General features: G+C 40.5%; 1 protein-coding gene across 1 annotated transcript; it reads left to right on the top strand.

Moving 5' to 3' along the window:
• Positions 1-665: 665 nt before the first annotated feature.
• gjb9a (gap junction protein beta 9a) lies at positions 666-22411 on the top strand. The gene is made up of 4 exons (XM_079694397.1): positions 666-854; positions 18659-18850; positions 20613-20914; positions 21011-22411. Exons 2-4 carry the CDS (start codon positions 18680-18682, stop codon positions 21351-21353), a joined length of 816 nt encoding a protein of 271 aa, XP_079550523.1. The 5' UTR covers positions 666-854; positions 18659-18679; the 3' UTR covers positions 21354-22411.
• The last annotated feature ends 206 nt before the right edge of the window (positions 22412-22617 follow it).

The following is a 22617-nucleotide window of genomic DNA, read 5'->3' as shown; positions in this document are numbered from 1 at the left end:
GATCGGTTTAATCGTTCTCAAAGAGGTTTAAGAGTTCATTTTGAATTACAAAAAGGAAACACCAAACTCCCAAACAGACTTCTATTTTCCTTTTTGTATGGACTTTCTGTCCCTTTGTCTAATTCAATTATTTAAATTGGATTTAATTATGTTGCTGTGTTACCATGTGAACCCATCACTGAGTGGGGAAACACATTTGCATTCCTCCCTAACCTCCTCTTGGGTGTGGCATCTCTCTCTCCCTTTCTTACTCTCTTTTTCCTACACACACTCCCACACACACGCACACATGCACACACACACACACACACACACACACACACACACACACACACACACACACACACACACACACACACACACACACACACACACACACACACACACACACACACACACACACACACACACACACACACACACACACACACACACACACACACACACACACACACACACACACACACACACACACACACATTGTGTTTGGCAAGGATGGATGTTTTGTTCCCCTACTCAGTAAAGCAAACTTTAACTCTTTTTCTTTAAGGAGGTGTTAGGTAACATAGCTCAAAGGGTGTGGAGTCTTCCTGTATCCTGACAAGACAGAACATGTTAAGTGTGTGTGTGTGTGTTGCGTGTGTGTGTGTGATGACGTAGAAGCTGCTGAATCTGGTTTGGCAGGATTTCTGAGGGAAGGGCGAGAGAGGAGACAGACAGAGAGGAAAGCAGTGGAATGGTCTAACTTGAGTTTCCCTAAACTTTAAGCTTTTTAACTTAACTGTGATATATTATTCTTCTCCAGCTGGTGTCCACTTATTGGGTTTTGGATTGTATCAACGTTTCAGCACTAGGTAAGGTTATTTGTGTTGTATTTCCATACATTTTGTATCAAAACTTACCGTAAACAAAAGATATCCAGCAATGTTTATGTTGACCACAGACTGAGTTACAGTTCCTTGTTTACCCTAAAATACAATGACACAAGTTGGTATTTATGACTACATATGTAGAAAAACCCTTCGGTTAATTCCAGTTAAAAAAGGCAAAGGCAGGAATGTTTCCTTTTGCTATGACTAAGACACAAAGTGTAGCCAGATGTTGAGCAATCAGTGGAAAGAAAGTCGTTTTTCCTGTAAAGCGTAGTAGATTCAGCACATAGGCGTTATGGAATGAAGCACACTTTATATTTAAACATTTACACACACACTGATGACCATGTTAGTCTAGTTGTCTCCGTTTTAGTAAAACACTTTCAATTTCTCTTTTAATGTTACATTTAATCCCTTCCTAAATTAAAACAATTCCTCTGTTTATAAGAAACATATTTTCAACATATATTTTTCATCAATATTTGATATTTTCGAACAGCCGAACGTAATCGGCAAAGGGTAGGAAGACGGGTAGAACTTACAGGGAAATATGTTACATTTAATTAAAGGCTCATATCACCATAAGCCTCATAGCTGCAAGAAATACTATTTTATTTAACGTTAATGACTTAACTAAGAGAGGATAAGACAAAGGTAAGACATATTGCCGTGTTGGCTACCTAATGCTGGTGTGATGTCTTTGTTAGCTTCTCATGTCGCAAGTTCGGATCGGTCAGTAATGATACCAATACCTGTCGAATCTGTGGAATCACAGCTTGCTAATCGATATCTTGTTTGTGCAAATACGATAAGTAATAAGGGTATTTTAACGTGAGTTCTGTGCTAAGTGTGTTAGCATTTTTTCGCTCAGGGCTAATTCAGAGCCTTTGTTATTACCCTTATGTCTCGTTCTGCTAAAAATGGTTAATATTGTCTGATAGCTGAGTTTCTTCCCGTTAAGTGGGTATGACACATTAATAGGATTTTAAATGTTAAGAAGCCCGGCTCAGACGCTGTTTCTTGCAGATGTTGTGATTTTTCCCCCGTCTGCGGGGGAATGGGGCTTAACAGGTTAAACAGCAACAGGAATAAGGTTGAAACGGTTGAAATACAGGATAGCACAGGTAAGAGTTCACACAAGGGTTCATAGATATAATTACAAAAACACATTTGAATACCTGTCTACAATTAAATATCAACAATATAATTAAGTAGAGTAAGTTACCAAAACTAAGTGGTAATGGAGTTAATCCAGATTTTAAAGTGTTAACATGGAGAAGTCCTGAGTGATGAGCCTCTCCTGTTTTGTGAAATCTAAATATTTTACTCGTTGTAAACAGTGCGCGATCCTTCACTGCTTCATAAACTATACAGACCTAATGATGATGTTACCGATCACATAGGGATATCATTTCTCTTTATGACCAGTGTTCTATTGTTATAAGTGTTCACTATAACTTATATAGAGGCTCTTGTATAGGAAAGGATTGGACCAACGTGTAGGTTGACTTGCTCTCGTTTATTAAACACAGATGCACAACAAGTTACATCATAAAGGTTTCTACCCTATTATGCCTGATACTACATCCCCCTTTCTAAATAGGAGACCTTACCTGTGGAGAGGATTTGTAGGCACAACACAAGCCTCCGAAGCTGATATTAAACCACTTCTTAACTTGTATTCATTCTAATGAACAATACATGAATAACAGCATTACATCTCATGTTTACCAAGATGGATATTATTAAAGACACTAAAGGCTTTTTCTAGCTCTTAACATAGTGCAAAATATGAAACACTTTATCAACATGTGTTTCTGAAAACACTGCAACATATACAGTAGTTCTGTCTAACTGCAGAATTCTTAATAAAATATTCAACTGCAGTACTTCTTTTTATTCATTTATTTAGTTTTAACTATGGAGGGATGGGGTGGACATACCTAAACCCTCCAGCTGAGTGTGGGGATTATTCTGCCCCATTGACCACTCAGCTCCCTGGCTATGAACGCACAAAGTCTTTTAGATGTGCAGGAGGCGCCCTGACTCTGGCAGGAAAACGTCTCTCACACACTGTGCTTTGCTGACTCGAGTCACGCTGGACTTCTGGTGTGGCAGGAGTGCATGCTGCCTCAGTAGTGGTGTTTACAGGTGTGGTATTATCAGATAATCGAGGACCCTCAGGGGTTGAAGAGAGGTGGTATCTGTTTCTTCGTACGGTGCCCCTGGGTGTCTCAACGATGTAAGACCTGGGTGTGCCTGCTGTTGATACCACTGTGCCCTTCTCATGTGTATCTTTGATCCACACATGTTTGACGGGTTGCAGGTTCAGCATATCATGTGCTCTGTGTCTGCGATCATAGTTTTATCTCTGTTTTTGTCTGTAACTTTGTTCTGTCAATTTCAACTTTATCATATCAGCACATCCTGGGTTGAGCTGTGACGGAATGACAGGAACGAGTGCCCTTATCTTCCTCCTCATGAGAAGCTCTGTGGGACTGTATCCATTTGCCAGAGGAGTAGCATGGTAGGCCATTAGGGCAAGATATGGATCACTTGATTTCTTAAGGAGACCTTTGACTGTCCTCACAGCCCGCTCCGCTTCTCCATTGCTCTGAGGGAAGTGGGGACTGGATGTCACATGACTGAAGTTCCAGTCCTGGGCAAACTTCCTGAACGGCTCGGATGCAAACTGTGGTCCATTATCTGAGCGCACTATCTCTGGCACCCCATGTCGTGCAAAGATAGACTTGAAGTGTGTGATAACTGCCTTTGATGTTGTGGAAGTTAATTTTGCAACTTAAAAAAATCTGGAAAATAGTCAACAATGACCAAATAATGTTTGTTGTCTAATTGAAACAGATCTGCTCCCACTGTAGACCATGGTCTCGGTGGGAACTCAGTCGGCATCAATGTCTCTCTGAGGTTTGTTCTCTCCTGGCTACATGTGTCACAGTTCTCTATCACTTTTGTTAATTAACTCCTTGCTCATACCTGCCAACCCTACCGATTTGGGCGGTAGTCTACCACTTTTGACATGTTTCTACCGCCTACCGACTTAGCTGGCTTTCCCTACCGATTTTCAATCTTCCCAAACTATAACAAATAAAAATGACACTCCATAGACACTGGACTCGACTTTTGGCGGACACCATTTGCATCTTGTCTATGCAGTGGCGGTTCTACGGGGTGGTACGGGGTGGCAGCTGCCACTTCAGAAAAATGCCTTGCCACCCCAGCTGCTACCCCAGTTGGCAGCTTTGTTTTGAAAGAAAAGTTGTGGCTCATCGGACATTTATGAGAGAAAATCTCTAATGTCCGAGTCCAAGTGAATGCAGCACAAGACGCGAGCCTTGTAACCTCTCCCCCCCCCCCTGGCGCGAGCTTGGAAATATGATTGGCGGCAATTTCATTTGAACGGGAGGACAGCACAAAAGAGAAGCATTTCGGATACAAGTAGACAGAAGGAATGAGGTATTTGCGGTCAGGGTATGGCTGGGGTAGGCTACAGCCATACCAATAAATGGCTTAGCCCCACCATGAACAATGATGTTAAAGTAAGCAAAATAAAGTCTGCCAACTCGCGCGGAGTAAATTGCACAGATAGCAAAATTGATTTCAGTAGCCACTTGTCTGGAAATACCGAAGACTAGAAACGGTTTTGAAAATGTTTGTCACGTAGTGATCGTCTTCTCAATAGAACATCTTTGATAATGTCTTCTGGTCAATCAGAATCAAGATAACGGCGTGGTGTTGTTGCAGGAAGTCCCGACGGAGAATACTTTTGCTGTAGTACATCTCTATATACATCGGTACAACATTACGTGTTGATAGAAATCAACACGTAATGAAATAAGACCCCACGGTTTGATGACTGATAGGTGTGTGGGCTGTCTTTCATTTTGACACACAGAACAATGCCTTATCCAGAATCCACAGAATCCACCCTTATCCACAATGTAATTTAAGTAATTCACACAGCCTCTTCCCTCTTCTCTCTGTGAGGAGCAGCAGGTTCAGCTTTCAGAACAAAGTAACAAAAAACTAAAATTGCATTCATTTTTTTAAATATGTCGTGGAGTAATAGATTTATTTATTTTTCTTCTCAAGAGAGTACCAGAATGTGTATTTTATGTTAGTATTTCAAAAAATCTCCTGGGGGAGAATCCCCCCAGACCCCCCTGTAGGGGTTGGGTTTTCAGCATGTCAACTCTTTCACCTGGGGGGAAATTGCAGGATTGGCTCCAGGTCGCCCTTTTTATTTACTACAAGACAAATGTGCCTTTTTATTTCATACAGTTCAATTTGGATTGAGACAGGGAAATAATCGAAACCTCACGCGTGGCGTTTCACTGTCAAGGGGAATGTCTATGTAATTACATTGCAAATACTGACTTGAGCCCCACCACTGTATGGGTTAGCCCTACCATAGATTACCCAACACCAATACTCTGGCGCCGCAACTGTTTGCGGTCTACTATGACAGAGAAGAGCCTGTCAAGTTTGGCTGTACTCAGCGTTGAATCAAAACGCACCATAGCTTTAAATCTTAATAAGTTTGTGTGGCGTTTTGCTGATCAAGATGGTAATCGCCACATTCAGCTGTTATAGACATGCCAACTTGATGCTCTGCTCACGGATGAGTCGATGAGAATAATAAACTGTTTAAGAAGATGACCTTACATGTGTAAATATATTTTTCTTCTTTGTGGGGGTCTGCCCCCAAAAAACTGTCTCAAGTCCTGAGAAAGTCAAATAAGACGCTGTGTAAAACTTCACCGCCCAGCCAAAAAAAAGTAACCACTTTGATTTAACTAGGCAAGTAGGTAAGGACTTTCCACTGGATCATAACTGCAGCGATGTATATGTTTTAGCTGAATACACATTGTTTTAACCTAATTGATGCAGTTAGTCATTTCTTTAATGTTTGTTCTTTCTGATGTAAAGTCAAGGTTGTAACAGTTTGCAATGAAGTTGTGGGGCGCTGAACTGTTCCTTTGATTCTTTTGAATTATGATCGTAATCACTGGTCTTTCAAATTTGAAGGAGGGTGAGCAAGCATCTTGAGGAACGTTCATCATTAACTCCTCCCAAAAATATTGTTTATTTAATAATAACACTGAATATGTGAATCATAAGAGTGATTGACAGCTGATAGGAATAATTTGATTGTTAATATTATCATATTCATACAGACACACATCGATGAGACAGTTAATTAATGTACTTATGCAGCAGTCTGCATATTTGGTACCCCTGCTGGTCTAAGAGTTAAACCAAATCATTCAGTTAAAATTCATTAAATTATGTCTGCCACCTTATATATTTATATTTAAGGCTTTACTGATGTGCCACAATAATGTCACCTAATGTTATTGAGTTAAAATATCAATATTGTGGCTTTCCAAGTTAACATTGATTGATATGACTGCGATTAAATCATCATATACTTCTGCCAGGGGATGCCACCCCTTAAATTCTCCTGCCACCCTCTTGCCACCCCATGAATATTTGTCTAGATCCGCCCCTGTGTCTATGATCGCATCATACAAACAGTCATCTGTGTTTTCTGAAAGAGAAACAAGTGCAGAGGAAGGGCAGCGTTACCCCCGACGAGGCATTTGAGTCCTGCAGGATTTCCCCATTAATATCAGTGTCTCGAAAACACATGTTGGCGACTGAAAGACATCCAGTGTTTGGTCTTTTCCGGAAGCACACACAAAATATAATACAATTTTGAGATTTGGGGATATTTATCTCCCATTCTTTCACTTTTTCTGACATTTTCAACACCAAACATGTCGTTAATGTCTCGGTTTAGTGAACTACAGCAAACTGAAAGCCTATACATTATTTATATCACACTTTATCAGTAGAAAAATGCAGGAAATTACTTTTTTCATGCAGTATTTTCTGATATATCGTTCAACACAAAGATATTTCGCTCTGTGCAAACCTTTGACTCTAATATGTCAACAACATGAAACAAGAATATGAACCTGGCTTTATCCAATGTTCAAACAAGAGTTCTACATCCTGACACATCCTTCATCTACACTGTCTCAACTGAAAGAGGACCAGAAACACATTAAAAATATAATAAAATGTGGAGACTTTGGGATATTTATCTCCCATTCTTTTACTTTTCGGGCATTCTACAGACCAGACATGTCGTTGATGTCACTGTTTACCAAACTACCACTTTTTCTGAAAAATGCATAAAATGATGCAATATATGTTAAATTCATGGTTTATACGTGTAATTACTGGGGTTCCATTTCTTCTTATTACCTAATTTGGGCGTGCACATTTGCCGCGCGCAAACCTACCTCTTTTGGATTTGGAAAGGTTGGCATACATGTATGCTTGCTGAGTCCTGGCCACCACACAGACTGTTTGGCTCTTTCTCTGCATTTGGTTATGCCCATGTGACCTTCATGCAGCTTGGTGAGCAGGTCAGCTCTGAGCGATGTAGGGTTCACTATCCTGCTACCATAAAGTAGGAGACCATTTTGAACTGTGAGCTCACCTGAGAGTGGCAGATAGGGTTGAAACACTCTCTCAATAGAAAACTTGTCTGGCCATCCCTCTACACCAGAGGTCGCCAACCAGTCGATCGATCGCGAGTGTGGTGTGGGTAGATCGCAGACCGTTAAAAAAAACACGAGGACGATACGGGTTGTATCCGCATAGTTTCTCTTGCGTATAGCCCTTTCGTTTACACGAGGCCGTAACAAAACGATAGAAACGGACCCCGCAAACGATAACGGGTCCCAAGGTGGATAGATCTGCAAACGGAACGCTCTGGGGGGTCAAACGGCTCCGTGTGTAAGCCTCTATACCAGTGGTCACCAACCAGTCGATCGCGATCGACGAGTGTGGTGCGGGTAGATCGCGGACCGTTAACAAAAAAAGTAACAAAAGAAAGAAAAATAAAATTAAAATAATAATGTTTGAAAAATACGTTTTTAGATGTAAACCTATCATCCACCACCCCGTTAGCAGGTGCCACTTGATTTACGTATATTTGAGACACCTCAATGATATAATACAAGGCTCCGTGCTTTACGTGAACCCATCGTGAACCTCATCATGACACAAGAGAGGACGGCAGGTCTGCAATTTCCCGTGTTCAGTGAATGCAACAGAGGCAAGTCAACAGACCAATCAAAGAGTTGCATGGAAATACACGTGCTTGTGTCATTCAAGCTCGGCTCTGTGTGTGTGTGACAATAGAGAACCGCAGTGACGTGTCGTAAAACCGGTTCCTTCTTGAAAAACCAATGCAAATTCTCCATAGGATTTTGGAAAATAGCTCGAAATGAGGTATGTGGTTGACACACATTTAAGAGAGGGATCACGTTTTTTTCAGCCGGATAATCTCCACATGTCAAGCCTACTTTTATAATTTTTGAATCATAAATCTAGTCGCCAAAAGCGAAATGCTAACGTTATGCTATAGACGAACTACAAGCCAGTACAGCAGCAGGGTCGCACGACTTCAACGTCACGCCAACTTAAGATCGTTCCAACTGACTTGCACTGAAACTGCACTTTGAACACTTTAAATATATTAACATTTTAAACTGCATACCCCGGTTATCTAGGCCCTTTTTGTTTAATGTATACCACGTTTATCTAGGCCCTTTTTGTTTTGTTTTATGTATACATGTCACACTGGGAAACGACATTTCGAGATTTCTGGATGTATAACACATGTAGAATTTTTTACAATAAAGCTGAATTTGACTTTCGCGTGCTTGCATATTTTAACAAAGCTTTTCATTTTAGCCACACTGAATTTAACTAGAAGTCATGGCTGTGTCAATTACCAGTCTGATATCGTTTTACAAAGATGACAAGAAGAGTGTAGATAGAGGAGAGAACCACTACAAGTCAGGACACGTAACAGTGCAGCCTAGATGAAGGTGTGCTTACCGGTGTTGTCAGGGCTAGCATGAGGGACAAGGTTTATAGTGTCGGTGAGTAGTGATAGCAAGAGTACCGTTAACCTAGAGTTAATTTATTCACATTAATTCCCATCAACAAATCAATTGTATGTGTCACATGAAATCTTTATTAGGCAAGGCAAGTTTATTTTTATAAAGCACTTTTCAACACAAGTCAATTCAAAGTGCTTTACAAAAAATTAAAGACATTAAGAAAATGCTATTTAAAATCAGTCATTAAAAAGAAAAGCTCATAAAATAAACATTAAAAGAAAAAATACATGGATAAAAGGTACAGTGCAGTCTAAGATATGAATAGTTCAATTAAATACAGCGACAAAAATAAAAGTCTTCAGCCTGGATTTAAAAGTAGTCAGAGTTGCAGCGGACCTGCAGGTTTCTGGGAGTTTGTTCCAGATATTTGGAGCATAATAACTGAACGCTGCTTTACCATGTTTAGTTCTGACTCTGGGGACAGAAAGCTGACCAGTCCCTGAAGACCTGAGAGATCTGGATGGTTCATAATTTAGCAGGAGGTCAGAAATGCATTTTGGTCCTAAACCATTCAGTGCTTTATAAACCAGCAGCAGTATTTTGAAATCTATTCTTTGACACACAGGAAGCCAGTGTAAAGACTTCAGAACTGGAGTGATGTGATCCACTTTCTTAGTATTGGTAAGGACTCGAGCAGCAGCTTTCTGAATTAGCTGCAGCTTCCCAATAGATTTTTTAGTGAGACCTGTGAAGACACCATTGCAGTAGTCCAGGCTACTGAAGATAAAAGCATGGACACGTTTTTCCAAATCCTGCTGTGACATTAGTCTTTTAATCCTAGATATGTTCTTTAGGTGATAGTAGGCTGATTTAGTAACTGTTTTAATGTGACTGTTGAAACCAATAACTAATTGAACCCGCTGACAAGAGAGCCCACCTCCGAAGATCGTGACTGGCTGAGGGACAGACTCGGGGGCAGGTTTTTAGGAATTTCTTGGCTTCTCTCCCCCGAGCCAGAAGAGGAACACTACCGCTTGGAAACACTTACTGTTCCTGAAATTCTCAAATCGGTTGGGCATCAGGGACCTGAGGCAATTGTGGCAAGCATGGCATTGTCTGAAGAGCAACAGAGGGCAATTCAGGTGGCTACCACTGGTCAGCGAACCAACCCAAACTAGCATTTGTTCAGGAAAGGAAGGTTGACTGCGAGCAACTTTGGAGCTGTCCTGAGGTCAAAGCGTGTGACTGCTTCCTTTATTGCCAGGGTGCTAGGGCAACAACAGGCCCTTGATGGTGTTTTGTCTGTACAGTGGGGGACTATGAATGAATGTGAGGGCGTCAGGGCATTCACCACTGCAACCCAGATGCACGTCAATGAGTCAGATTTGTGGCTCTCCCTATCAGGATTGTTGGGGGCATCTCCAGATGGTCTGGTAGGGTCTTCCACTGTGCTGGAGGTAAAGTGTCCCTACGGAGCCAGGGAAATGACAATTAGTGAAACATTGCAAATCAAGGGCTTCTGTGTCAGTAAGGAAGGAGAAACATTCAGCCTGCGTGAGAAACATCCTTACTGGCACCAAGTGCAAGGTCAGCTTCACCTCACTGCAAGGAAGAAGAAATAAAAAAATTGTGAATTGTTTTTAATTTACATTTACTCGCCTTTGCAATGTTGTGGTTGTTAGAGTTAGGTTTCCTGTCAGCTCGTCTGTTGGGAAGATATAAAATATTAGTTTCATGGAAGTCACACCGTCACTGTAAGAGCATTAAGACATACAGTACATAGGCTAAAACAAAACATCTAAAGATATAACCTTGCACTTTGATAAGTCTTGTGAACATTTTCACTATTTTGACATTTTTATAGATGAAAATTGAACTAAAGAAATAAATGGTAGATTAATCCATATTGAAAATAGATGTCAGCTGCTACACTATTTATAATAGTTATATTTCTTAATGAATTAAGATAAGATATTACTGTATTGATCCCAATTTGGGAAATGTTTGTGTTGCAGCAGCATAACAAGAAAAACAAAATATAAGTTATTATATATTCAAAAGTATGTGAGGGATGGAATATTAAATTGAATATAAATGTAAAACGTACATGTGATTTTACGTCCAAGAGAAGCTATGGAGCAGAGAGTTCTCTGCCAGCCAGAGGTGATTTTTTATTAGTTCAATATGTCAAACTGATTTCCCTGACTACAATCTTTAGTTACATGGTGAAACGTTATGCTGCTTGTACTAATTAGAATTATCATATAAGCCACACAGGTTTTAATAGGATGTATTCATTATCTTTACTTATGTTGCGGTCTTTTCAGCAGCGCCATCTCTAAAACGGCGATACAGTCACTACCCATCATTTACATTTCACCGTGACATGGACAAAAATGTAACGTCAGCTTACCTCATGGCACGAATCCAGACTCTCCTTTGGAAAAACATTGGCCGGGAAACGATAGAACAAGCACGTTTCATGCGAAGACCTGTGGCTGCAACCCGGAGCAAAGCAACAAACCATTGCGTAGCTAACTAGTAGCGCTAGCTTTAGCTAACGTTAGCTAACGAAACGAACTGCCGAGTAAAATTGGAAAACACTGGTAATTAATTATTCTATAATTTGTAAAACTACGGTGTTAAAAACGACAATTTCAAAAATACAGATTCTAATGGTCAGATATAGATATACAGATACTAAAGATAGGCAGGTACTTGCTTTCAATCAGAACACAGGGGAAAACAAACTTAGCGGGAGTGTTTACGTGTTCGGCGTAATGACGTACAACGGCCTCGTCCATTTCTGTAGTCCTATTCAGCCACTCGGTAACAACCATCGTTTTTCAGACACGTAAACTCTCCAAAAATCCCCAGTGGGGTCACTGCTGATGTATTTAATGTCGTAGAACAAAACGTGATTTATCTCTTAAATTTGTGTCAACCACAGACCTTATTTCGAGCTATTTTCCAAAACCCTATGGAAAAAATGCATTGCTTTTTGAGGAAGGAACCGGAAGTGCTAAAAATGCTAACTCACTTCCGGGTTTTACGACGCGTCACTGCAGGTTCTCTATAGCGCATTTAGTGTGATAGAGAGAGAGAGAGTGAGAGAGGGAGAGAGGGAGAGAGGGAGAGAGAGGGACCGGTGCTAGCGGGGACCGTGATGTTAGCATCTGGTTAGCTAGCTGCACTAACGGACATAAGGAGCTGTTTCCACAACAAGCTGGAGGAGAGTCTTCCCCTGTCAGACTGGGGCTCAGGTGAGTTAAAGGACTCTCTGAGTGTTTAGAACGGTTTTGTCACAAATTATTCAAAAGATTATTTCCTCGGTAAACCTTCATATGATCATTATAGTTATACAAACAATAACAGAATAAATGAAAAACAGGTATGAAATAATATATGGCAGTAAAACAAGAATACAGTTTAAAATGGGAGTGATTTGTAAAATATCCATAAAGAAAAAGAAAATCTGTTTACAGTTCTGTTTCATATGGGTGCTGAGAGATGAATCCATAGATCTCTTCATGTTGCTCTCAAAGTGCACCAGATTGATGCTTTCAACTTCAATATTTAAAAAATAATCTTCCCGGGGGAGCATCCCCCCAGACCCCCTAAAGGAGGTGAGGACCTAGAGGAGGTGAGGACCCCCCTAGAGGAGGTAAGGTTCGCCCCCCACTCGCACATAGCACTTTACCCCTGCCTATATGCCGTGAGCTGATTATGGAGCCTTCATTGTAACAGTAATTCAGATGCAATTAGCCTATATAAAAGGCCTCAAATTGGAAGCACTGTCTGGGCCGTCTTTTTCACTCAATTCTGCAATAGGTAGATCTCGCCTTTCACCTCGGTCGAGGTCGGTGATCTTGGGCTTAAAAAGGTTGGTGACCACTGCTCTATACGATCATTTTCTGATAACGATGAAATAGCCCCGCCTCCCTCTCCCCACGTCTCCCTCTCCCCACGTCTCCTGCTCAGAGATCAGCTGCTGGGCTGTCAGAAGAGCGGGAGGAAAAGAGAGGCTCTGTTTATTATTCTTATATTATTATTATATAGAGTCGTTATCAATTTGTTTTAAAGCTCAATAAAAAACAAAGAAGACTTCTGAACGGCACTTTTCTAATTTTTTCTTAAACTTTAAAGGTCCCATGTCATGCTTTTCTGGTTATTAGCCTACCCGTCCCCTTGTGTGTTATGAAGGTTTTTATGCATGTAAATGTTCTGCAGAGTCAAAAAGCCTCAAAGTACACCCTGTAGGGAGTAAAACTCTAACACAGAAAAGACCTCCCCAAAACGCCTCGTTGGAGATTTCTCATTTTCCATTGTTTACTTCCTGGGTATCGCTACATAGGGATACCCAGTAGCCACACTCAGAGCTATGGCCAAACCCTCTGCCAGCCTTTCACGAAACAAAGCTTCACAACACCTTTCAACAATTCATATGTTATAGAGATGCTGTATGAGAAACCAATGTGAGTTTGGAAAATTGCACAGTATAAATCCATTTTAGTATACCTCAACAATGGAATTATGATCAGTAGAAATGGCCATGACATGGGACCTTTAACGGACATGTTGACCGGCGGAAAAAAATGTTAACGGAAACTCAGCCGCATGGTTCCCTCGTCCCTTGGAAGAGCCGGAGAGGTTGGTGTTTCTCATCTGCTGGTGGACTACCGGAGAGATTTACAGCAGGAGCACACGCCGTCCACCGCGGAGAATAAACAGAAGGGCAACCATGCTACAGGGTCTTCTTCGCTGCTTTTGGTGTATTTTGTGGTGGCAGCAGCGCCACTTACAGGCCTGGCATATGTACTACAGCGTTTCCAGCGTTCTCGTGTGAACGGACACATTAATTGAGCCGAATGCGTGTGAACGGAAGACTTTTTTGAAAACGCATACAGTGCGTAAACGCAAATGTTCCCGTGTAAATGGGGTTTAGAGATTTCCCACCCCTTAGCACGTCCACTGTGTTGTAGCACTAGCCAATAGAAGCATGAATGTTACATTATCACTATGATCTGTAAGTAAACAAAGGAGTCCAATGGAGGCGCACAAAAACAACAGCGATTTTAGCCTCTTTATTATATTGTACAAGATTAACAATCTCTACAATGCTAGCCACACGTGCAGTTGGAAACAATGAGATTTAAATGTCAAACAGAGCTCTGATTGAGTACATATATTTTGTTTGCAGAGAAAAGTACACATTTGATAAGCACACTCACACACAAACATACACACTAAAACACACACTTACAGCTCAGTATCTAAGTAACATTAACTCTAAGAAACACGCACCAGGGGGTTCATGATTATACAAAGTTATAAAAAGTTATATTTATACGGACTAATGACACTGTTTCATTCATGAACCTCATTACTTTAGCACACACGCTATTGTTCCCCAATGTGTTCATTCAGCAGCAGCAGTGAGCAGACACTAAACACATACAGCTGAATTAACAGCATAGCATACCAAATTACTCTTTGGTTTTAAATAAACAAAGCACACAAATGTGCAGCCACACGGCTTCAAATTATGGTGGAATAAAAATTGCGGTGATGTTTTTTGTCAAATGTGACACTGTCACCCATTGAGCATGTTTGGGATGCTCTGGATCGGCGTATACAACAGCGTGTTCCAGTTCCTGCCAATATCCAGCGACTTTGCACAGCCATTGAAGAGGAGTGGACCAACATTCCACAGGCCACAATCAACAACCTGATCAACTCTATGCGAAGGAGATGGGTGACATGTTAGGGTTTGGATTAGGGTTTAACCCTAGGGTTTTCGGACCCCCCCAGACCCCCCCAATAAAGCAAAACTGCACGTTTCAGAGTGGCTTTTTATTGTGGCCAGCCTAAGGCACACCTGTGCAATAATCATGCTGTCTAATCAGCATCTTGATATGCCACACCTGTGAGGTGGGATGGATTATCTTGGCAAAGGAGAAGTGCTCACTATCACAGATTTTTTCAGATTTGTGAACAATATTTGAGAGAAATTGTTATTTTGTGTATATAGAAATGTTTTAGATCTTTGAGTTCATCTCATGGAAAATGGGAGCAAAAACAAAAGTGTTACATTTATATTTTTGTTCAGTGTATAAGTGATCTCTACAATAAAACAGCTAGTGGAGGACGTCCAAAGATATTAATAGGAGGATGTGCAAAACAGACAAACTAATAAGGCTTTATTTAAACATTAAAGAATACTTTAAGTTAAGGTCTTCTTTTGAATAAGAAAAAAACTTTGGAGGTATCTGCAGATAAATATTAAGCCTGACAAAGTACTCAACGTCTAATATATTGCATAGTTTATTTTGGCACTTGACAATCACCTTCCCTGAATTTTACTCAGGTGTAACTAAAGTCTGATTGAAGGGTTGTTCATATTTCACATCATTAATCAGAATCTGCAAAGTAACTAAAATAAATGTAGTGGAGTAAAAATACCAGGTTAACCTCTGAATTGTAGTAGAGTAGAACTACAAACTAGCAATAAATTGCATGTTGTGCATGCTGCTGTAACAAAAACATTTCCCAACTTGGGATCAATAAAGTATATCTTATCTTATTTTATTTTATCTTAAGATGATCGATGGCTACTGCCATATTTGCAAAATGTGCCTCTGAACCTTGACAAGTGCATGTTTCAGGCTTATCAATTAACAACAGGAGGGGTCACAGACATAAGAACAGCAATTAAATAAAGCTCTTCTGACCTTAGCTGTCATGTGGGTATATATTAATGCTGCCCATTATGGACACAAGCAATTTTCACCCATTTATTAATCATATGTTTTAAATTTGATAACACCAATGCGTTTTGTGTCCCCTAAACCAGGGGTTCCCAACCTTTATTGTGCCAAGGACCAGCAGATACATAAAAAAAAAATCGCAGACCGGTTGTCAATTTTAACTGAGTGAAGGAGGTTTTACAAATAAAAAATAGCTCTACACCCCTGGCAACAATGTCCTTAAAATGAAGTCCGAGTTCAAAATATATCTCAAATAATGTATGCACTGCCATTTCCCCATAAACATAACAGTCTGCGATGAAACGGTTGTCTCCTGTGTGCTCCACTTCCTATTGGCGCACCGGTAACTTTCTGTGCGCACGAGAGGCTGAGACCTTATGCTAACCAATTTTGATTTATTTTGTATGTTTTGGATGAAATAATATGACTGGTATAGGTGCGAAAATAAAATATATTTATAATTCTGCAAATATTACGATAAACTCACAGCTATTTCGCGGCCCGGCAGTAACACTTCCACGGCCCGGTACCGGTCCGCGGACCGGGGGTTGGGCACCCTTGCCCTAAACCCCCAGGGGTGTACACAGTCTAATACTGGCAACTTCTAATTATGGGAAATACGAAAACGTATTTTAAAACTACAATTCCCAGTAGAGACGTGCCATAGAACCTTTTGCGAAACACAATTAGGTTTTGACTCTAACTTTACATGGATGCTGCCTGTAGCGGCCAAAATCATATAGAAATAAAACAGATAATTAACTTAAAATAATACAGCCGCTGAGGCACTAGTTAGCAGATCTTACGCAGGGCAATGATCCAGGTCCAGACAAGATTCTCCGCTTTGCATTTATTATGATCCTATATCATTGACAATGAACAGGTTTCCTATGGTTGGTTCCTTTAAGCCTTTCCTATGGCTTCCTTCCTTTTGGCTTGAAATTCCTTGTGGCTTGGAATACCCTGTGGCTTGAAACACCCTGCTAAAAAAAACGTTTGCCTACTAGTGATCTGCCTCCCACCACCCACCTGTCTCCAATATATACAATTACACCAGTTGCTCTAATCACCCAGTGCCCAAAACATGCCTTAAAAATAAAAGCATAGAAACTACTTTAACTTATGGCACTAACTAAGAATACATAATACATAAATGATAATAATAATAATAATAATAATAATAATAAACACTATAAACAGCAAGAAAATAATTGTTAAACTATTAAATAATATAAAGAGATATATATAGCTCCAACACTGCCGTCAATAGAAATGAATAGGGGAAAGACGTATATACATGTTCTCCTGGCGAGACCTCAAATAATCTTAAAAATGTACTATTAAACTATAGATCCTACACATCCACTTGACCTGGATTCTAAAAGTACAATATACACTTCTCGCTAGAAATCTAATCAAAAAGCATTTTAATGGCCAAACTATTCTACAATTTAGGATTTTCCAGAGAAGGTTATTTGTGAATATACGACCCTCCGGAGCGTTTGCAATTGCAGCAAATTGTTGTCTCTTACACGACCACTAGAGGTGCTAAACTTTCAAACGTGACTATAGGTCGTAATAAGCTGCTGAACAGTCAACCTATTTGGTCGTTTTTTTGGAGGTGGACAGGCTGATTGAATCTTTGACTGGCCGAGATTAAAGGTGGGGTAGGTAATTTTGAAGAAACCAGCTCGAGTTCGCTAGAATTTGAAAATACACAGCCGGAACAAATCTGCTACTTCCTTACAGAGCCCCTCCTCCAACACACACAAACGCGCACATGACCAATGAGGGCACGAGATAAGTTTGTGCTCAGATGGAAAGCTGACAGGCAGGTAGGCCATCCAGTTATTTTAGCCGGGCCGGCTCAAATGATTGGTCTTGCTTTTTTTTTACAGAACTACGGCTTCCGCAGATGAAATTTTTTCATGGATCTTTTGTCAAAGCACTAAAAATATTCATTGCTATCGGGATGTTAAGAGGAGCATTCCATGGAATATAACAAAAAGTGTATATCGAGCCGGTTTCTCAAACTTACATACCCCACCTTTAAGATTTAGAAGATTGACACGACTCGATCAGGGTAAAAACGTTCATTTCATTTCATTTCAAGCCTTTATTTATCCAGGTGTATCCCTTGAGATCATTGATCTCTTTTTCAAGGGAGACCTGCATCTTACATTTTAGCAAAAATACTTTAACAAGTCTGGAAGCAGCTAGGTTAAACCAAAGTAAAAGCATTCAAATGTTGAGGTTTCACTGGCGTTTATGTATGAAAATACTTATGCTACTATAATACTATACTATATCAAGAGCAATTGAAACGTAACCAGTGTATAATACAGGAAGTGTTCCAGGTCAGAATAAAAACAGCATATTACTGCTTGGACTGAGCCTACCTGTTTCACTGTGCTTCCAGTGTTTGTGCTAAGCTAACAATAAGAGTATTTCCACAACCTGTTGAACAATTGTGAACTGTCTTGTCTATTGAAAAAGTTTTGCATTTACAAAATGTGCCTGTGATGTAAACCAGAAAGTGCTGGGTTGTCAAGCTAAATTCAAAAAGTAGCAACACTGTCTTGCTGACATCTATATGTCAATAAAAACAGGTGAAACAAAAGAAACCAACAGATGGTCCATTGATATACTCACGAACCACTGAAGCCCGCTAACTAAGACATATTCCCACCTGAGCATGAATGACTCTTTTTCTACGGCTAATAGTGTTAACAATTCTGAACATATTTTGTACGGTGAAAAAAGCCTGCAGACAGATAAAACTGTTTCTAATGTCACCTCCCTCCTTGCAGATCTATGTGATTAGCTTGTATGGTAGATAAACAAGTCTGTTCATGTTATGAGTCAGACATGCCAGTTTTGGGTGCAGCTGCTCTTCATGTAACCTGCATCTGTGAGCTTGGGGGAAGATGTGTCTAAACATAGCAAAACAATAAAAGACTTAGTCAGCATACCAATTAAAAGCACTGATATGTAAGTTGATTACACAAATAATTCAGCCATGTTTTGTCTCTGTTGGAAAAATAACCCTATTTTCATTTCATCCTCTGTGTTCCAGGTGCAGTGTACAGCAGCAGGGATGAACTGGTCGGGGCTGGAGAGTCTGATCAGTGGAGTCAACAAATACTCCACTGCGTTTGGAAGGATCTGGCTGTCCATGGTGTTTGTGTTCCGTGTGATGGTCTTCGTGGTGGCAGCGCAGAGAGTTTGGGGGGATGAGAACAAAGACTTTGTGTGTAATACTCGGCAGGTGAGATCAACACAGGAACAACACTTCTTTATCTTCAAATGATATTCATTTATTGGAGATGTGGTGTCCCTCTAGGAGGCACCTCTTAAATGATGTATTAAGATATGTCTTGGGAAGCTGCTCTTGCTAATTTGATGTGTTAATGAGCTTTGGGGTGTAATGTGAAATCAACGTGAGCTCTAGTTTAGTTTTTTAGCTAAAACCTAAATTAACTTTATACAATTGTGGCCTTGGAGATGGAAAGATGTAGGCTTATGCCAAGTAGTGAGACCTTATCATGGAAATTAGTCAGCAATTTAGCACTCCCGGTTACTTTGTTTTGAAGTCAACGTTTTTCTAATGTGTTTTTGCCTTAGATGTCTGAAATAAGCTCTGGGGTTAATACAAACTGAAGAGATTTTCACATTTTGTTTTGGGAAATAAAATATGACCCACTGGTCAAGCTTTAACATTTCTTAAAAATATTGACTGCAAACAACTGGCTCGAGAAGAAAAGTAAATGTCATCAGTCACACGAGCCTTTAACTTATTCACGGTGACATAGTCGTGTGGCTGTGATGTAGTTCATTTACAGTATAGCATGACGTTCATACTTGTCAACCCTCCCGATTTTCGCGGGAGACTCCCGATTTCATTGCCCCCTCCCGGTTTCCTCCCGGGGTCATATTTCTCCCGGTTTCTGACAAAATCAGATTTACTCAGGACTGTTTCCACTCGCACTTTAATACAGCTACACCATTGTTTGGTTTCCATGGTAACACGTCTCTTTAGTAGCGCGCGCAACTGAAAGTCTGACAGGGTGAGGCAGATAGTCACAGAAAACAGAACAAGAATCGACAACTACTCTACTCTCTGCTCACTCCTTTCCTGCCCACACATATGCTCCATCAAGGATTGTGCTACAGGCTGCATTTAGAACTACAATAAGCATGTTAATGTTAATCTAACAGCTCCGGCGATAAACTAGCACCCCGCCCCGCCCCCCATTTTACATTTTGAAATGCTCCCGATTTCTGAGGTATCAAGGTTGGCAAGTATGATGACGTCAGCTATTTATGTAACCCAACAACTGGCAATTGCATATAGGCTTCGACTATTGTAAAAGTCGTGTTATTAAGTGGAGATTTTCCTGCCTAAAGAACTATTATAGATGTTTGTTTCCCACAGACCAATTTTCTAAAATCCAATGGAAAAATCCCATTGACTTTTGGTCGAGGCAGCCATTTGGAGACTAACTTCCAGATCAGCATACAAAAATGCGTCATCACTGCACCACTCTTTAAACAAAAGAAATGTTTGAGTCGTATCATAGGAACTGTAAGATCCACTGATGTTTGGAATACTACAGACTTAATCTAAGGATATCATGTCTCGTCCACATATTAGGATCACAGGCTAAGGTCTTAGCATATACAACACCATGTAACTGGCAGACAATTAGCAATATTTATTAAAGGCAAACCTTATAAATGTAAACTTATTTTCGTCTGTAATTCTTATTGAAATCCCCTTCGAAATACTTTGCATTTATTTGTTGGAATGTTCCTTTTTTTCCCTAAAAAGTGCTGCCGGTATAAATGTATTGTAGCTTTTTACTATTATAAAGTTATTATAACTTTCTGCCAGCAATAGTGGTATTGTTTCACATTCATTCTTTCATGACAGTTGCATTAGCAGTGGTATGAAATAAAAGTCCTAGACCTCATTATAGTCAAAACCAGTAAATGCAAAAAGCTTTAAAAAAAAAAAAAAATCTTTCCAGCCTGGCTGCACCAACATCTGCTATGACCACATCTTCCCCATCTCCCACATCCGTCTGTGGGCGCTGCAGCTGATTTTCATTACCTGCCCATCTCTGATGGTGATGGCTCATGTGAAATACCGTGAAGGAAAGGACGCCAAATACGTTGAGCTGCACCACGGCTCTCACCTGTACGCCAACCCTGGAAAAAAGAGAGGCGGGCTGTGGTGGACCTACCTGCTGAGTCTGGTCTTCAAAGCCGGATTTGACGTTGCATTCCTTTACATCCTGTATCGGATATACGATGGATACGACCTGCCCAAGTAATGCTCATATCTTTACTTTCATTATTGCAGAAAAACATGTACAGAACAAACTGATTCATTTCACCTTTAATCGTATCTACTGTTTTCTTTTAGGTTGTCCAAGTGTTCACTGGAACCATGCCCCAACACTGTGGACTGCTTCATCAGTCGCCCAACAGAGAAAAAGATCTTCATGTTGTTCATGGTTGTCTCCAGCGCAGTTTGCATCTTCATGTGTCTCTGCGAGATGGTTTATCTCATCGGCAAGCGCATCTCCAAATTAGTGAGGATCCGCCAAGAGAACCAAAGGCTCCTATTCGCTGAGCAGCACGAGCTCACCAACATGGCGCCCCCCCGGTCCCAGTATCGTAAGACTGACCCAACTCTGTCCGATAGCCAGATGAGTTTGAACAGAAGGGAGAAGATCAGAGAAGGTGGAATCAGTACCACCCTCTAGGACTCGGGGTCAATAAACTATGAGTTTGTTTTCATGACCAAAAGTCACCTGAAAAAGTTGAAAGACTGACTCAAGGGCAGATCCTGTGATCCCGCTGTACATGAAATATTCATGATTGTCCAATATTAGGTTCTACAACACTGACCGTTGTATTTTGTAAGACAAGGACTACTGGTAATTTTATGTTTATATATTTGATTTCCTCTTTGTACCTGGACATGGTAAATGGACTGCATCTATATGGCGCTTTCCTGACTTTGCCAGCCACAAGGGCTTTTACGTATACAAGCCAGCTTTCACCCATTCACACACTTTGGTCCATGCCATCAGAAGCAACATGGGGACAAGTATCTTGCCTAAGGACACATCAACGTGTTGACTGCTGGGGTTGGGGATTTAACCACTAACCTTCCAGTTGGAGGACGACCATCTACCTCCTGCCACCCCATGTCATCAACCCTACGGCCGAATATACGAAGACAAACATCCAGGAGCTGGCTTTATAGCACAAATTGAGTCTGGTGTTGTGTGTGAGGGCATTGTTGATCTATTTTTTTATCTTGAACCAACAACTTTATATCAATGTAATTTTAATTGTATGGTGTATTGTAAATTACAGCACTTGGTATCGTAGCTTTTTTAAATGTGTGCATGCGAAGAAGATTGCTTCCCGTACTCTGTGCGATCATATTTTTTCTACAAAAAAGGACCAAAAGGAACTGATGCCCCACATGAAGAGTGTGTTTACCCATCAAGGTGTGTCTCTTTACACCATGGGAGATGGTCTAAATCTAGTTTTAGATAATGCTAAGAGGATATATTTAACCACCTTGCTGTACAGACTGGACACTTGCTGAGTTGCCAGGGGACAAGGTGATGTGTACTTTTATCTTTGGTTAAATCCTCAGGAACAAAGCAGACTACTTCTGTTCTGAAAAGAGTCAACTGGAATGTCATTGTCAACATGCTAATTGCCAACCAATTGAGTTTAGGACATGGTTTTTTTTACCCATAGAATGCTATATTTAATTGCTTGAAAAATAAAAATGCTGATTGAGCTCAATGTCGTACTCTCTTATTTCTATGATGTTTTCCTCACATATATTACATGTCACTTGTTAGATGCTTTTATCCAAAGCGACTTACATACTCAATACTGTGGCCAATCCCAACAGGAGCAATTTGGGGTGAAGTGTCTCAGGGACACAATGACATGCTGACTGCAGTCGGGTTTGAACCTGTACCCACTGCACCACACGCCTCC

This window comes from Notothenia rossii (genome assembly GCF_949606895.1).
Source record: "Notothenia rossii genome assembly, chromosome: 7".
Classification (NCBI taxonomy): domain Eukaryota; kingdom Metazoa; phylum Chordata; class Actinopteri; order Perciformes; family Nototheniidae; genus Notothenia; species Notothenia rossii.
The sequence above is the reverse complement of the archived record's forward strand: the minus strand, read 5'-3'. Positions and strand labels throughout refer to the sequence as shown.

Excerpts from the sequence above, each read along its gene's own strand:
- gjb9a (XM_079694397.1), top strand. The coding sequence starts at position 18,680 with ATGAACTGGTCGGGGCTGGAGAGTCTGATCAGTGGAGTCAACAAATAC. Across the intron at positions 18,851-20,612 it reads TTGTGTGTAATACTCGGCAG|CCTGGCTGCACCAACATCTG; the intron begins GTGAGATCAACA and ends AAATCTTTCCAG. Across the intron at positions 20,915-21,010 it reads GATGGATACGACCTGCCCAA|GTTGTCCAAGTGTTCACTGG; the intron begins GTAATGCTCATA and ends GTTTTCTTTTAG.